This window comes from Neopelma chrysocephalum, unplaced genomic scaffold, assembly GCF_003984885.1.
Source record: "Neopelma chrysocephalum unplaced genomic scaffold, ASM398488v2 Primary Assembly neopelma1_84, whole genome shotgun sequence".
NCBI lineage: Eukaryota > Metazoa > Chordata > Aves > Passeriformes > Pipridae > Neopelma > Neopelma chrysocephalum.
This window is the reverse complement of record NW_020897746.1, coordinates 6,678,693-6,696,885: the sequence shown is the minus strand read 5'-3', so window position 1 is coordinate 6,696,885 and position 18,193 is coordinate 6,678,693. Positions and strand designations below refer to the sequence as shown.

The window sequence follows — 18,193 nt, the reverse complement described above, 5'->3', positions numbered from 1 at the left end:
GACCGCGAGGGAAGGAGGGAGGGAAGGGAGGGAGGTCGTGCCTCCCCCCCGACGCCGCCGCCGCCCCCGCTCCGGGCCGGCCCCGGTCCCACCGCAGAGCGGCCCCGCCGCCGCCGCCGCCCGCGCAGGCACCGCCTCCGCGGCGGAGCGCGCCCGGCCCGCGCCCGTGCGCGCCGCCAGCACAGCCCCGCCGGCCCCCGCAGCACCGGCTGCGGCTCGGGGACATGGCGGGACGCAGCCGGGATTAGGGGAGGAGGGGGAAGCCCCCCGAGGAGCGATGGTACCTCCTGACAGCTAAAGGTGGAGGTTAGCGGCGGCTGCAGCCCCGGCGGCGCGGAGCGTGACCTCGATTTGTTTTTGGGACTGCGGGCGGGAGCGGCGCGTCCGATGAGCTGAGGAGGATAAGGAGCAGGAGGATTTGGGGGTAAGTAAGGGATTGCCCCAAAACTGGCAATTCTTTTTTTTATTATTACCGTTTTTGGTTTTTTTTCGGGCGGGGGGTGGTGGGTAGGATCTATGCAGAACTGTTGTGCCTGGGGAATGCCACCAGCTATGCATTGCAGCGCAGGTACTTCGCTAACTCTCGGCTGGAGCCTCTCGCTGCCCTTCCACCGCCAACCCGACAAGAAGTTTGGGTCTGATCCTCTTTCCCTTCTTGTTTAAATAAGTTCTAAAATATCGGCGTTCTTAGCGAAGCCGGCCGGCGATGCGCTCAGCCCTCTCTGCTCGCAGGCTCCGGCCGGCCGCCGATGTGATTTAGGGACACGCACACCCCCCCACATCCACACCCACCCTCAAACAACCCCGACCCCGCGTTCTCCGGGGGCCGCGGGGGTGGGCGCGGGGGGCGGCGGGTCCATCCCGGCCGGGGAAGGGGCTCCGTGAGCGGGGCAAGCCCGACCCCTGCAGTCGCCTGTCGGAAGCCGCCGCGGCGCGCCGGGATTGCAGCATCCGCGGCGGGGCTGGGGAGCCGCGCTCGGAGCTGCGGGAGCTGCGGGAGGGGCGGGGGTGGCGAGCGCGTTGCAGCGGGTATTAATCTCTTTCCGCTCATTCTTGTAGCAGCAGGAGGGGAATCCCCCTCCCTCCGCCGCCTCCCTCCCCCGGCAATGCCGGCACTGCCCCGCTGAGACGTGCAGAGTTTGGGGTTGACTTGCACCTGGCCGCCCTGGAATAGAGACTCTCCGGATCGGATCGGTTGGGGGTTTGTTGTCTTATGTCGTGTTGGGAAATCTGGTGGATTTTTTTCTCGCTCGTGGAGGAAGAGCCCGGTGCAGGCAGTTGGCTTCGTGGTCTTTTTTGGAGGGCGAAGGAAGGGAAGGGATCTCGCTTGAGCCGTGCGGAGAGAGAGCCCGGACATGTGTTGTCAGCACATCTGGGGAATACAGTCTGCAAGTCCGAAAGGAAATTTGCTGGGATCGTTCAAACTGCGATATTGATCTTTGTTATTTTTTTTCGCCGAGGGATGCACTTGGCATGAGAATCGGAGGATGGAAATTGTTTGGGAGGTGCTTTTTCTTCTGCAAGCGAATTTCATCGTCTGCATTTCAGGTACGCAGCACAGAGAGGGCGAGAGAGGGGGGGAAATACCGTACAGGGTTCCCAGGCTTCCCCTTATTAAGGGGCAAGAGGTACAGTTAAATCAAAATTGTAGTTGAAAAGCACATGAATGATGTGTTGTGAGTGAGTCGTGACAGAAATCCACAAACATCCCTTCCCTCTCCCCCTTAATTCCAACACCTGTGTTGTAATTATGATACATTGGTTGCAGTGAATAACCACAGTGTACTGATAAGGGAAATGCTGATAATTCCTAATGTACCTGATTGTGATAATTATTCGCAGCACTGCTGTGATCCCAGAATTTCACAGCTCCTGAAGTTCTTAAACTCGGCTGATCTGCAGATCTTAAAGGGTTTGCGGTTTGTTGATGGACTTGTCATGCTCTGCTGCCACAGTTCAGGGTCTGCAAAGAGAGGGATAACAGTGAAGAATGTGCCTCTGCTTTTAAAGTGAGCTTTGCTGTGGCTGTGCTCTGAAAATGGATTTTTTTTTTCCTTTAAAAAAAGCCCCATTCAAAGAGCTCTGTGGTGGCTGGGATTTCCACCTTTATTTTAAGCTTGCAAAGATCTCTCTCCCCTCCAATATGTAGAAGTCAGGTAATTTCAGTTGTCACCAGAGCTTGTCCAATTAATGAATAGGCACAGCCGGGTGTCGAGCATAAAGGATTGGAACAATTTATTCTTGGGGAAAACACTCCCTTCGACTGCAGAAGCCCTGGCTCTCTTGTTAATTTGTCACGTTGGTCGTGCTGGAATAAATATGTTGTAGGAGGGAGGAGCGGGGAGGTGGCCAGTTTTCTAGTTTGGGACACTCCAGGGAGCCCCATGGGGATCCAGGCTGCCTGTGTCTCCTGCTGTTCCACTTCTCTGCAGGCTGACTCTGCCCTCCAGCCATTGCGTAAGTCTGGAAATGGGAACGCAGGCAACGCAGGCAAGGCACTGACGGGGAGAGCTTGGGGGTCCTGGTGGACATCTCAGTGTCCAGCCTGGAGGTGTGCAGGGAGAGGGAGCTCCAAAGCTCCCCTGGGACCATGCAGAGGTTGGCCTGGGCCGTGTCCCCGCCAACAGCACCTGCAGCATCTCACCCTGGCAGTGCCGGGCCCCACTGCGCTTCCTGCAGCACTTCCCGACTGATCCACCCTCACAGCCCTTGACTGCTGACACTTACACCAACATTGGAGGCTCAGCACCTCTGTTAATTTGTACTGCCTGCACCTGCCCCAAAGCTTTTTTATTCCTGAGCAGATAGCTTTGCTGTCTGCTCACGGTGTGCGTCAGCCCTGCTTTTATCCCCACAGACTGGCACCATCTGCTACCGGGCACCCGGCTGACACTGGCAGCACCCCAGGCTGACCTTCCACTTGTGCCCATTGGTACCATCAGAATAATTCACTCTCTCACTTTTTAGAACAGCAAAAACCTGCTGCCTCTTGTCATTTAAATCTCACACTTATCTATTTAGCTCAGCGTGATGTGCCACCTGTCCAGTTCTCCTCAAATTAGGCACTTCTTAAAGTGCCACAGTGAGAATGGAAAACTGAAGCTCATCGCTTTCTTGGCCATTCTGACAGTAATATCCTGAGACAGAAAGAAGCTGTCCCGTTCTGTGCAGCTCCTTATGCCATGCATTTAGCTGTCAGTGTTCCCAGAGCTCCCCCCCTCCTTTCCTCCTCTTCAGACATGGGAGCCCAGGCTTCTGAACCAGTGGGATCAGTCCTGCAGGGGCTCCCATCGCTCTCCATCTCCCTCTAGCACTAATACCTAACACTGTGCAGACTGATACCATCTCTGCTTGCTTCTTCTCTTATTTTGTTCCTTTTTGGGGTGGAATAAAGTGGATAAGTGAATGGTGGGATGCTTCTGCTGCGTGGTTAAAGCTGTGGTTTCAGATAATTTTAACCACACAGAGGATGTGTACATGCTTTAGCCTTTTTTTTCTTTTCTTTTTTTTATTCCTAGGGATTTTTTTTTTCAGGAATCCTTACTGTTTGGTGTCTTGGTAAAAAGGATTAAGATCTGTAGATATCTGACTGGCACTAATGCTTTGTATCTTTCCTCTGCCCTCCTTTTTACACTATTTTTTGTAACATATTATCTACCTGGGATGTCTGGATAACAGTGCAAGTGAGAGAAGGTTGTGTAAAGCCTGTTAAGGGTTTGCCTCCACACTGGATTCCAGACACTGTGTATTTTTAGCGCTTCAGCACTGGTTATTCATTCAACACGTTACTTAAAAAACCCATTAGTTGAGCTCTAGTGCTGCAAATTACCAGAATGTAAATTAGGGAGTGTGGTAGTATTTAGTTTCTTTTTTTTTTTCTCATTAAGCCAGTAGTTTCAGCAGTGAAGCCACAAGGCAGATCTTTCGTGCATGGATCTTTCCTGAACATCAGCAAATGCTTGATTCAAGGTCTGTTTAAACCTGTGACAGCCCTCCTACTAATTCCAGTGGTTATTTGCATTAGGGTCTATTAAGGGCTGCTGTTCAAAGGGATGATGTCAGTCACTGAATTCAAGAGACTATTAATTTATCATTACTAATAGACTTATTTATTAAGCAGAGGTTCAATGTTATGTCACGTTGTCTTTTGCTGTGTATTTACATAACATTTAAATATAAATTATGCTGAATGTAGCACTTGTGCTGTCTTATTTAAAGTAAATAATGAAGTTATACAATTGACTTTTGGCGTCTCTCACACATTAATTTCTTGGAGACAGTATATGGAAAGTAGTTTAATCTATTAAAAAGAGGTGTGCATATATTTTCAAAATGTTTTATACCTTATAATTTTATCAGTCATCTGTGTGTATGAGAGATTGCTTGGTTTGGAAGAAATGATACTGAGATTTAGGATTTTTTTTTTTTAATTACTGGACCTTGTGTTTCGGAAATAATTTATCTGTGAACATTGTAAACTGAATATTTTTGTTTTCTTGGCATACTGAATTCAGGCTTTTGCTGCTTAAAATTGCTTGTTTGAAAAGAAAATGTACTTTGTGCAGATGCAAACGAGACACAAGAACAGGTTGAAGGACCACAAAAACCATTTCTGTCCTTCAGAAAGAAATGAAAACCCTCGTCTACCTTCAAAGTCATATTTATTCCTATGAGTTGTAGCCTCTGAGGAAAAATAGTCATGATTTGTATCATGACTTCTGAGGTTTTGTCGTTTTAATGACACTATTCAGCATGGAAGGAACACAGGGGAGTGGAGGTAAAGATGTCCTGTAGACACAATGCTGGAGTAAGACCTCAGTGGTGGTTGTTCCTTTGAAGATGCAGATAATCATGGCAGGGGGATTACACTGTTCGTATACAGAGAAGATAACTGTTGTTGATACCAGAAGATAACTGGTATGATGTCCAGAATTTCCTTCCTGAGTAATAATACCACCAAAGATTAATTAGCATCAGTGTTCTCGGGTGGGGTTGTGGAGCCCATAGTGGCAGCCACATTTCCTTGCACAGTCATTTGTATGAACCATGAGGGATTTTTTTTTTGGTGATTCTAGATATTAACAATCAATTTCAAGTAGAAAGCTAGAATGTTGTTTTCAAACCTTTGCAGGATACTTGATTTAAATAAGAAAATGAAGCTGTCATGGGCATTGATAAAGAAGGTTTCCATGTGTATTTTCTGTTAGTCCATCAACAAAATAATTTATAAAACCTTCATGGTCAACATCTTTATGCCTTCCTATGAACTGATATACTACCTCTTATAGTTTTGGCTTTTGGGTATTAATATAGAAGTATTTTATTTTTATCCTTTCTCCAAGTCACAGAGGGGCAAATCCCCTTCATGATGCAACTTCTTTGGCCTGCTTGGCAGCACACAAGTGTCATAAATCATGTATCATGAGCAACTGAGACAGTGTAAAAAAAGCCTTGTCTGTCCAGGAATTCCACTGTGTATTGAGCATCCGATGTAGCATCTCCTGGCATTGAGGGCTGGAGGTGGATTTGGAGCATGGTTGCACTTCATTTTCTGTCTTGCTGCTTCTGCGGTCTCTGAGCTCTTATTACCTGGCATAACACAGAGCTGTCCTGTAGGAACTCTAAATTATGCCAGGGCTTGAATTATCTGTTGAATGATGGTCTGTAAGGTCTGATAACTCTTCTTCTCATAGTATTGCACAGCCTGAGTAATCCTGTAGAAGAGAAGAATATCAAGGCTCCAATGTCCAACATGAGAACAGTGAATGGTTCATTGTTATGTTTGGACAAAAATGTTGAAACCAAGTTAATTATCCTCAAATAGTGTCACAGAAATAGTTTTTTCTGGCACTTTTAAGTAAGAAATGTAATATCCTAGGGGAAGGAGTTATTCATAGCACAGATATATATATATGAGAGAAGGTGATCACTGGGCACACAGGAGGTGTAACATGTACCTGGTAACAAAGAGCTTTAACCATTAGGATATTCTTTCCTGCTTTATCCCATCTCCACAGCTTCATGTATGTGGGCAAACCTTCATGCCTGCACAGAGTTTGTTGATATAACTGAAAATCCACGTGGATTCACTCCCAAGATGGAGGCCATAGGTTGTTTCCAAAGGCTCCCAGTTCCTCATCACTCTAATGCTTTCTCACTTCAGAGTTGTTGCCGCCTTTTCAAAAGGTGTGAAGATGTTTCTGCTTTAAAATTCCATGGAAATAGCCTCCTGTAAATGTGTGCTTCACTTTTGTGTGTGTGTGTGTCTTGTATTTTTCATCATTTTATTTTTATTGTTGGTTTTACAGCTCGAGTGTGCCCAGATAGGGGTTAAAGTGCCGAAAAAACACACGTATTTTTAGCTTATGTAAAGGTAGTAGAAGGCAACGTTTATGAATAGTTTTGCACATATTATACTGAGCTATTTTCTGTCCAATAAAAGGATAGAAAGGAAACTGGTTATTGCTGCTGTTCTTTTCCTTGGTAATGTAGATACCCAGTTTTCAAAGGGACCTCTTCACCTGGTTGTGTTGCCTCATTGTAATGCAGTTGAACCAGATCCCAAGCCTCCAAGATAAAATGATTAAAATCAAGAATGAAACCCCAACTCAAACAAGCAGTCACAATTTAAGAGTGTTCTTTACGATGCAACTGATGTTACAGAGGAGTTTTGCCCTTGATATTCTTGGAAAGGTTTGAGGTTTTAATTCTACAACAGCTAGATTTTAAATATAGCAAGGACCGAAATGGGTTTGCATTTGCATTATGAATATTCCTTACATACCAATGAACAAGGAATTCCTGCTTTCCCTAAAAGACTGTTTTTCTTCTTTGTTGCTATTGGTCAAAGTCTCTCTTTCATTCTTGGTTGAAAGGTGGTAATTTAGCTGAGGAGGAAGCTGCTGTTTTCGTCGTTGTGATTGTTTATGGCTAAACTTTACATGGCAAAGACTGAAGTGGATGATTGGCCCATCTGGGCTGTTAATAGAAGACTATATAAAACTGTTCCATCATTATCTCATTACCAGCTCAAGCAGCAGACAAAACTAGATGACAGTTAGTTATGGACAACACTGACATACTGTGATAAGTGTTATTTTGCTCCCATCTTGTTTTTATCTTCACTATACATCATGTTGGAAGGAATAGAAACTAGGAATCAAATTTTAATTGACTTATTTAGAGGCAACACTGTTCAGTGGGACTGCATTTCCATTGAAATGCCATCAGGAAGTACAAAAGTGCCTGTCCATACAGAGGAGAATATCAGTTAGGAAAAGGGAATTCCACTGGGGTAGATAAATTGAAACATTAATGGTAAATAAACAGGAAATCAAATTTTTAGAAGGATAATAATCTGGCATTTGAGAGAGGGGAGAGTTTGCAGCCAAACCTATTTACAGCTGAATTCAAAGTAGCAGAATACTTTATTGCTGGTTTAACCATTGATGGTTAAAAAGCTGCCAAGGATCTTTTATTGGAATTTCTTGAAGATAAAATAGCAAGTTGTTATTGTCATAAACATAGAGGACAGAAATATTGTAGACCTGTATCCTGTGTAGTGCCTTCCTGGTGATGTAGACAAGTGCTGGGTGGCTCATGCACATGGGTGCATGTAAGTGCAACCTTTTAATTTGTCCATATGGCAAACATTGTCCTGCAGTGCTTAGCAGGGGACAGCTGAGGTAAGAAGGAAGACCTATATTTACACCCACCTTAAAAGACCTTGGAACTCCCGAAAATGTTATAAAGGGCTTTAGTGTTAATAAGATTTGGGACTTAGAAATTGCAAAAATTGAAATCTTGACAATGAAACAAGCTTGAGATGGCAGATGGCAGGTGTCTGTGCTCCTGTGGAGTGCCAGGTACAGCCTATCCATGATCACAGCCCTGAAATATTTAATTTTCATTTACTCATCTTGAAAAATGGAAGGTGATCACTTTCCACATATATTGCATTCTGAAATCAATGGTCAGAACTAAAGACAATAAATGCTTTCGTTGTTAGATGTGTTTTTCCACATGAAAACATTTCTGGTTTCAATTCATGGATCTGTAATAGTTGTATTTCTGTACTAAAAATAGTATTAAACTTAAATGCATTGCAGCTTTATCTTTTCTAATATTGTTGCCAGAAAAATATCCCAGCAGCTGTAATCCACAAATAACTAATTAGAATGTACTTTTTAGCAAGATAGTAAAATAAGTATAGAGATCAGATTATATCAATAGTGTTATTTGTTCATTTGGACAGTCTTTTTTCCTCCCTTTATCAAGTGCTTAACTTTATCAAGCTTGGAAGACTGGGATGTTTTTCATCTGGGTTTTAAGTATGAAATGGATGGAGTTGTGCACTGACTGGACCAAAGTGGCTTCTAAGCACAGTGCATGGAGAAGAAAGCTAAGAAACATTATCCTTTTTTTTTTTCTTCCCCTCTAAATGTGTTGACACCTCTATGTTTTGGAAGCAGCATTTGAGTAGACGAATTTAGAGGGAAACATGGGTTTTGAAAAATCATCCTCTTGTCAGTTTTGTGGGTTGTTTCCAATTCAAGTTCTTTCCTGCTGGTAACTACTTTAGTGCCGTGTTCTGCTTCAGGAATAATCATCAGAAGAGGGTTTTTTTTTCACTCTGCCTGGGTAGAAAAACTAGCACAGCAGGACTTCTATGGAATTTAGATTATTAATGCTGAAAGAAAAAGATAATGAGTACTAGTGAAAGGTCTTTTGGTATGTGTGACTATGGAAGACTGCACTGTTTGAAGTGATGTGGAAATGACCAAGCCCTGCCTGAAGCTCTGTTCCTGGTAGGATGGTGGTTGGATATCTGAAGGAGCAGGTCAAGAGGAATTGCTACTGCCACAGCTAAAATGTGTTTGGCAAGGTGAGACACTTGGGCTGCTAGAAAGAGCATTAATTTGCATTTGCCATCACAGCAGAGAAAAGAAACTTTCTCTCTTCAGAAAAAAGAACTGAAGATTTGTACTTGCTGGTAGAAAAGGATGATGATACTTCACTAGTGTTCCTGGAAGTGAAATTTAATGGAGAATGAGCCATTTGTTTCTGCATTGGTGGAATGCCATACAACTTGCAGCTGAACTGTGCTATTTCCCATGTGGGAAGCTGTGGTTATGGAAGGGGAGGGCTGCTGCTGCTGGAAGGGAAAGGTGTTTGATCAACCCTATGTGGGTCCTAATCCTGCTGCTGGAAGGGAAAGGTGCTTGATAGACCCTGTGCTGGTCCTAATCCTGCTGCTGGAAGGGAAAGGAATTTGATTGACCCTATACAGGTCCTAATCCCACTGCTGGGTTGTGTGTGAACAGCGCCTGACAGAGTTCTCTGAAAGGGAATGTCAGTTTGGATTTATCTAAGAATGAAAGGTATGAATGAGAAGAGCTTTGCATTATATTTCAGTTAAAAAAAAAAAAAGAATTTTGTTGGCAGAACTTGGAACAGAATGCACAGTGTTGGCCACACTTTCATAGATGGAGAAGCTGAGGTAAAATGTCGTGAGAAATCAGTCAGCAGGAATTTGAGTAGCTGCAGTCCATCCACTTCACTCTCATTTCTGCCTTGTGACTCAAGGATTACTGGAACACCTTGTTTCTGGTCTGGGTATGAGGCTGGATCACCTCAGGCAGTGAGTGCCTGGCTGTTCCTCACATCCCCTGGCCTTGCTGACTGCACTATCCAGGATGGCTTTCCAGCCTTTCCATCGCTGACTGGAGGGACTGGTCACAGCTGGGCGCTCTCAGGAGGTTCAGTGGACAGTGAAACCTGGCAGTCTGGCCTCAGGAAACATAAACCAATGCTTTTCAAACCTCTAGAACTCAGAGCCCAGCTGGGCAGTGGTTTGTGGTCATTTCTGCTCCCTTGGCCCCCTGACTTGGGGCACTTTCCTTCAGCCAGATTTATCCTCAGCCTTTAGGCTCATGTGCCTTCCCCAGAGTGAAGGGTCACAGAATGGGGCCTGGTGTGTCCCCTCAGAGGATGGATCCTCCTTTTCTGCCTCTGTACTCTGTAGTTTTTATCCTCATTGTACTAGCAGAGAAGTTATCATGAGGTATAATTATGGTATATTTAACAACTATATCAATCAGCATTTAACTTAAATTGGTTTCCAGGAGGTAGTGTGATATTACGGCAAAATTCAGATCCAGACGAGGTTCCTCCATAAATCTGTGTTATTTAAATTCTGTTTAAATTATTAACATTCACTCAGTTGGCCTCTTTATGGTTCTGTCGTGACTATGAGTAACGAGTGGGTTCCTCGGAATGCAGCACTTGCCTCCCTCGTGTTTCACATCCCCTCCCCGTGGGTGTGAGTGACAACACACAGTTAAGGGCACCAGAGGTTTTGGCCCTAAATTTTCTCTTTGAAATTCGCTCTCTCAGCATCCCAGCAGGTTCCTTTACGTCCTGATGCAGTTGTTGGATATGCTGTGTGCACACATGTGAATTTTTCAATGGGTGAAATCCTCACCCCAGGGCATTTTGCCCATCATATCTGAACTCCCATTTTTTATTTTCCAGGATGTTCACCTGGATTCACCATTTCTGCTGGGGCTTTTTTTGTTCACATTCATATTGCATATAAGCATTATCTTATTGTCATATTGGATTTTGTGCCTGCTGGAAAACAAAGTAATCTACAAGGACTTCACAGTCTCCTCTCGTTTGCCCAAATGATCCTGAGGGTACTCTGTGGCAGTTAGTAATTCCAAGTGGGATTTAAAGTTATCTGCAGATGCATAATTTTTATCTTCACTGGCCCCTCTGGCACTCTCTCCAAGTTGTTAACAATTCATCTTTGCCAGTCTGTAATTGTGCCTTTGCTCTAGAGTCACAGGTATTTAGCTCACTGTGGAACAGGGTGTAAAACAGAGTAATAAATAATATGATTTATTTTATTAGGTAGCATAAGTATGTTTTCATTCTTGGGAGCTAAAAACTGAGTCATCCTCTTTCCATTTTATTGAGATATATTAATACCCAGATTCAGCAAAATGCAAAACTTAAAAAAGACATGCTTAAGTGTTCTGCTCTATCTGAGTATTAGTATGTAATTGTATAAAACAACTTAGATTAAGTATGTGCTGAAGTGCTTTGTTGAAGCAAGAAGTGGCAGTGGTATAATTCATGAATAATACAAAATCTTTGGAAAAGACCAGCCAAGATGAGCAGAATTTTTCATTATCTCTCTTTAAATACAGTTGTGTAGCAAATAGGTTTCTATCCAGGTAAAATCATATCAGTTCTTTGTGTGGTAAAGTGAAGATGCAAACTTTTCTAATATGACTAACATAGGAAGAGAAACTGCACAATCAGAATTAAAATAAACTGGATTGTAATTTGTTAATTCTCACTGTATGGATGAATGAATGAATGAAACAAACACCATTTTCCACAATAGCAAACACATTTTCCCTGGACTATGGTAAACACAACCAAAAGACTAAACAGTGAAATTACAAGAGGTGAGAGGTGATTTTCATATATGAATTTCTGTTTCACTTTCTTTCCGGCGCAAATTTTAATTTTCTCTTGATCAGACCTCAAGTCTTGATATCAAGAGGACATCCAGTGTAGAGGCTGTGCAGGGACAGGGGCACAGCTGTGTTGTGTGATGAGGAAACACCCCTTCTACCAGGTGGTACCTACAGGGATGCTTGGGAAACCTCATGCCAGTTTTGTGCAAGCAACTGGCACAGTCCAGATTGGATAAGCAGAGTTTAGTCAGACTGACAGAGAAAACTACTTGTGGGGGATGTGTAAAAGTTCTGGAGATTCTGTCTGTCCCTCTGTCTGGGCCTAAACAAGCCAAACGTGTCCTCTCTGTTGGTGAGAAAAGGTGGTGGCACGTTCAGTCTGCGTCAAGTGGAAAAATTCCTCATGTTTTAAAGGAAGTGAGGCTCATAAATAACATTATGAAACAATTTCTACCGTGGGCAAAAAAGTTTGCAGAAGTATTGCACTATTTATAAAAACAGCTGGGCAACTCTACAATCCATTTACATTGTGTTCATGTATTTGGGCTCTATCTACCAAAGGGCACAGAGCCTGCCAGCTTTCTGCTTTCCTCCAGCCATTGTCCTGCTTTGGCTCTACTTGTTGCTTTAGAGACAGCAGCAGGTAACTCTCCCATTTTTAGATCCTTACTCTATGTATAAACCGTACAGACCTTCTGCCTCTACTCTGGTTTTATGTTTTTAAGTACTTATTTACTTTGCAATAATATAAAGAGCATTTCTGACTACAAGGTAGTCAGCATCTTCCTTTTAATGCTCCTGAAAAAGAACCCGTGTCTCAGATTTCAGACCACAACTAGTAACAGCTGAATTTAAATCCTTCTTGCAAGATCTCCCTTTCAGTGGCTTCTTTACTGATAGCTGCTGTGAAGGACCAAATGATGAAGTGTGTCTCTGTCACATTATATCATCACATTACTGGCCACCTAAGAATTGATTCTAGGCACTGAATAATCCAGAACTTAGAATCTTTGAAATGTAACATTCTTATATATAAAAGCGGACTATATGATGTAATAATATTGCATTATTTTTAAAGCTCTTAAATGTTTTGGATATAACTTTCACTGATATTATATAAACTGTACAGAAATAATCTCCTGGCATTTGCTTGGAATGACAGTCATCAGTTCCTACACATTTATTTAAAATCTTATGTAGAAACAAAAAAGCATTTGTTTTAGACAGCTTTGTTTTGGACATTTTGCCAGGAAAGAATGCAAGCTTTGCTAATATAGGCTGAAATAAAGTGTAAAATAAAATCTTTGAACAAGCTGTTCACAGAAGGAGCGTGCAGTGGAGTTACTCAGCCAAAAATGTTGGCACTGAGTTTAGTTAAGCATTAAGCAGAGGTCTCTTGGTAAATAGTCCCAGTAGGAACATCCTGTGACCTCTGCTGTGGGGATTCAGGTATGTGAGGGAACCGTGCTTAGGAGCTTTACTAGTCATGTGGTCACAATGATTTTCAATCACTTTGGTTATTGCTGGATTAAAATTGAGGCTGCAGAGATTAATGGTCTGTTGTTACTAATCCACTAAACCCCTGTTCCTAGATCTTTTAAATTGACTGAACCTATAGATTGTTAAGTAACTGAGAGATATGGATTTGTAATGGTTTTAACTATCTTTCTTCATGTTTGGTGTTAGCAGTATCCTGTTATTTATTGCTCTTTGAGACAGTGATCTTGGCTGTTCTTGAGTGGGAGTGAACTTCATATTTTTTTATTTACACTATTCTTTAGCACAGTAAAAGTGTGTATCACTTCTAATGAATGTGGATGGGGAAAGCTTTACTATGTTTAAATATGAGCTGGTATTAGTAGAAGCTAAAATAAGAACTGTAGAAATCAAATGTTGTCTTTACTTTGTTGATACAAATGGTGCCACTGTCCCTAATTGTCAAACCTGTCACTGTCTCCCTTCAGTCTGTCTGCCCTTAACAGGGCTCGTTGTCCCCTCAAGTGGGTTTTACTGACATCTGAAGATGATTTGGACAAAATCAAAATGGTTGTTCAAGCTTTTGGGAAATTGTGGTTTCTAAACTATCACAGTATTTGGAGTATCAGGGCCTAGGGCTTTTCCCAGTGAAATTAAAAAGAGGTTGATTTTGAGTCCTAGAAGAATGTAAAATATATTCTTTCAAAAATTATTTCCTTTGATGAAAGGAGTTGAGTACCTGGTGCCTGCCAGAGTGGTGTGGACACACACAGTGTCTGCATGACACACAGGAGTTGTTTATTTTGGTTTTGATTGAATAAATAATGGCAACAGCCTAGCTCTATACAACTAGGTTTGGGTGTTTATTTATACTGCAATGTGATTATCTCTTTAATAGGAACCACAGTTGAATAATCATCTAATTACATCTTGCTCTGAATGTGTTTTTGATACCTGTCTTTCTGAAAACAAGTAGAGTGTTCTTGCCTTTGTGTTCACTGCAGAAGATGTGAAACAGTCAAAATAAAGTACAGTTCTGCATTTTATTGCACTTGCATTAGTCTGCTTGGGAAAGGGGAGCAATCTACAGTGTATTCCACATGTTTATATCAACATACAGCAAGGTAAAGGGGCTTTAACTTGATAATTGACTTAAACTCTGACAGGGAATTCCTGTGATTAAAATAAACCCCTTATTTCATGCAGCCATCTCTGTTTCTAAACCCTGGTGAGTTGGCTTATTCTTTTGCCTTCTGGTTATCTCAGTAATAGTATGTCTTGATTAAGGACTGCAAGGAGCTTTTACATCTGTTCTTGTCACAAAGCTTTGTAGGATAAAGTAGGCCAAAGATACCTCATCATGCAAACCATGGACCTCCAGTTATTTCTTTCCCTCCAGATTTAATATTGTGTTCAAATAAAACTGGGACGGTGGAAGTAAACCCAAAGCACTAAAATGAATTTTTGGCAAGCTCTCTTGAGGAAGAAGAAATTAATAATGAAAAAATTAAATGTATATGGCTGGATGAAGAAAAGGAAGTTATTGTCCTGCCAGCTATTGGGGAATACTGTCCTTAACCTGTAGGAAATCAGAGTTCACCATCTCAGTAAAACAACAATCACTTATTGAGGCGAATAGATCAATGAGAATATTCACAGTTATTGTGAAACTGAAAGGGAAAAGTGACCTCTTTTTTACAGTAGAAATATCCAAAACAGCTAAACACGAGTCTTGTCCTCAGGTCATGTTCTCCAGGAGACTAATTGCAGAGAACTGGACATTAATTAAACTTGCACCATAAGAGACTTAATGTTCATAGCCAGGCTTTGAAGCTTCAACTGCACTTTGCAAGTGATTTTAGACCTGGGTCTAAGTTCCAGGTCCATGGTGGGGTGGAAAGCACACCCGTGGTCCCTTGCAACTTTAATCATTCTGTGATTCTGTGAACCCTGGCCTTTAGCTGGCATTTAGGTCTGCACTGAGCAGTTCTTCCTACCTAACCAGGTCCACAGGGACCAGAGGCTTGTCTGTCCCTAGCCCAGCATCCAAAGTAGTTATTTATAACTATTGGGTAAGGGAGAAATACTCCTCCATTGGATGGACAGCAGTTTTTACCTGCTTAGCTTGAGTGGAAACTCAGCCAGATCCTGTATTTACATAAATCAGCATAACTCAAAGGAGCTGTTCTAGTTTGCTGGAGAAAGGAATGGCTCCAGGACATGGGTCCTTCAGGTGCAGGTCCTGGGATGTGGCATTTTGGTGAGTTGGACTTTTCAGTGAGAAGTTACAGTCCCACTACCTCTGTTAAACTGAATGTTTATTGCACGGTTCTAATCCAAGTTTAAGACTGACTTAAATATTGTAACAGTTGCAAAATAAATATGTAGTCTGCTCATTTTTGGGGATTTGTTTTTGCAGCAGTCATGCTCAGAGAACCCCATTATGGATGGTCCATTTTTCTAAAGCTTCTGCCATCTCTTGCACTTTTGGTATTGCTGTTTTTTTCTCAGTTGCTCTTGGAGGCAATATTAACAGATGGTATGCATTGCTCATTAAATCTGCATCTACACCTCTCCAAGGACTGCAAAGATGTTGGGAAACAGACCAAGTTACTGCAGTAAATGCTTAGAAGCTTGGAACTTACTGTGCTATTCATAAGCAGTTTTCACTATCAGGATGTTTTGACCTGTAAAGTAATGAATGCATTGGTGAAATAGTTATAAGTTAGCCAAGTCCAGGTACAGGCCACTTTCTCACAGATTGGGAAAAATCTCTGTGTTTCTTTCCTAGTAGCAAGTAGTTGTGCTTTGGTAGTGTCATAGGCAACAGCTCTTCCCTTTTATGTTTTAATGTTGGACATGAAACCTATATTTTTTTAACGCTTAATGTCCCACCTCCATTTACATGTGTCACCTGAGGTACCTTTCCTTTTCCCTGAGATCACTTTTCTCTGTCATGTTCAGCTCTTCTCTGTGTCCTGTCTGCAGTGATGGCCCTTCCAGTAGATGAAATACAGAGATGTTACTTTTGGGCTTTCTCACCCTGATTGTACCTTTGCTGAAGAGGCAGAGCTCTGGTGTGTGAGTCAAAAGGGCATCGTGCCAGTGTGGGATTTGCTTTCCTTGTGTTTCAGATTGGTGGTGAGAGATGCAGAAATCCAACCAGCAGATAAGAATTCTCATTTCAGGCTTCTTTATTACTCTGATTTGGAACTGATGGGATCTGACTGGCAATCCCAAACACATCAGTGCAACCAGAAATAGGGCGCTGCTTTCTTGTTTCTCTTAAGCTTTTCTTTTCTTTACTAAAGTGTTGGATCAGAAAGGTTAAGCTGTTGTTGATTCCATGGTTCATGGAAAGTTAGGATTTAGTTCACATTTCTTTCATAGCTGACCTGTGTTAAGGAAGCTGAAAAGTGAATAGTACATTAAGTGGAAGTGAGATCTACCCCTACCACTTTTACAGAAAGAAAACAACCCTTCTGTGTTTGAACTGGTCTAAATGGGCAGACAGAGAAGTAAAAACTCACCAATCTCTCCTAGTATTTTGTGTTTGTGTTTATGATTTTCTGTTGGTTGGGGATATTTCATATTCTGAACGCAAAGTCTAAATAAAAAAGGGTATTTTAAATTAATGGCTTTCAATAAAGGGCTGCAAAATGCTGTGTAGGCACTCCTAGCATGGAACTAACCTGGTTTGTATTAATTTAGTTTGTTTATTTGGAAGAGGCTGAAGTGAATCCAATAAACCCAGTCTAAATTTAGCCCATACAGTTTCTGAGCATAGACAAGAAGATTGTCTACCTTAGATGCACATTTTTTTCCTTGTATTTTACAACAGGCAAACGTTATACTCGTGGAGATTTGCAAAATGAAGGGCCAATATAAAGTAGCATCAAGAAAATAAGAGATTTTTTAAGTTCCCAGTTTAAGAAAATGAAGAGTGGAACAGTAAAGAGTGGGACAAAGTGCTCTTTCATATACAGTTAATAGAAGTGATATCCCTAAGCATGAAAATACACCATTGTGTTGATTATCTACATGCCACTGATATGATATTTGCCAGGAGCACAGTAGGATTGATCCTGATCCGTAATGGTGCAAGGTAGTAAATTTATCAGTGCTCCATAATTTAAAGTAGTAAAAATGACAACTGAAGCTGCTCCACTGAGTAACTGGAAGACTTGAGCTGTGCTTAGTTCTCCTGGGAGTCCTACTTCTGATCCCATTAAAACTGCTGAAGTTTTCACCACTAACTTTCCCTCTACAAAAATCTGGCTGTAGGGGTAGCAAGTGACTTTCACCTAAGATATTTCAAAGCTTAGGCAGTTTGAGGTTATTCACTTTTGGTCCTGAAGATAATTTTCTTCTCCTCTTTCACCCTCTGTCACTGCTTACACCTGTTCCTTAGTCCTGAGTGAGGAGGGAAAAGGGGCATGAGTAGATCAGTGAGGGATCCACCTTACTGAGAAGCAAAGAGTACTTGGTTGTGAGGGTGGGAATAAAAGAAGAGTGAAGGAACAGATAAAAGAATGAGGGTATAGACTAATGGGGAGGATGCTGGCAATGGAGGACAGTACTGTAATTGGGTGTTCCATTGTGCATTTTGCCAGAAACAAGGGATAAATGGCATTGATGACAATCCACTTTCCTTTTGGTTCTGCTCCTAAATAGGAATAGGGTTGGTAGCTCCCATAGGAATAAGACAATCTCTTTGTCTGAAGAGTTACAGAGATATAGAGACCTTGACTTTCCAGTCATCAAATCTCCATTATTTTTTTAAAGCCCTTAACTTAGTGCACAGAAACTGTCAGAATATTTGAAGACAAAATTGTTAATAACTGAAATGTGGAAGTTCTCCACTATGTAGCTGTTGACCTTTAAGGAGTCTGACTGCTTAGTGAGATTATTTCATTAGTATTTGCACATTGACTTCCTGCCAAAAAGTCAATCTGCTTTTCCTTTGCATGGTTTTGTTATTTTGAAGGTCTTCAGCTGTGGAACAAAATCCACTATGTAACAAAGAGCTGGCAGAGTTGGAAGCTTTCCAGGAAGAGCCTTCCAGGTTAAACTCTGGTGATGCTGAAATATTACAAGTGTTTTATGTGGCCTCCTTTCCCTTGTGCCTTACCCAACATAGCTGTTCCTGAAGAAGGGCAACAGTTAGTTTTAGTTCCCACTGCCCTCAAGAGAATCTTCCACTTGTTACCTACAGGGTGGAATTTATT

General features: G+C 42.2%; 1 protein-coding gene across 1 annotated transcript in view; it reads left to right on the top strand.

The window, feature by feature from the left end:
- Nucleotides 1-171: 171 nt before the first annotated feature.
- The window catches only part of CA10 (carbonic anhydrase 10), a 187,129-nt gene continuing 169,107 nt past the window's right edge, over nt 172-18,193 (top strand). The window contains exons 1-2 of the mRNA XM_027691638.1: nt 172-424; nt 1,060-1,548. Of these exons, the coding sequence (XP_027547439.1) occupies nt 1,488-1,548 (61 nt within the window). The 5' untranslated portion in view covers nt 172-424; nt 1,060-1,487. The remainder of the gene's footprint in view (nt 425-1,059; nt 1,549-18,193) is intronic.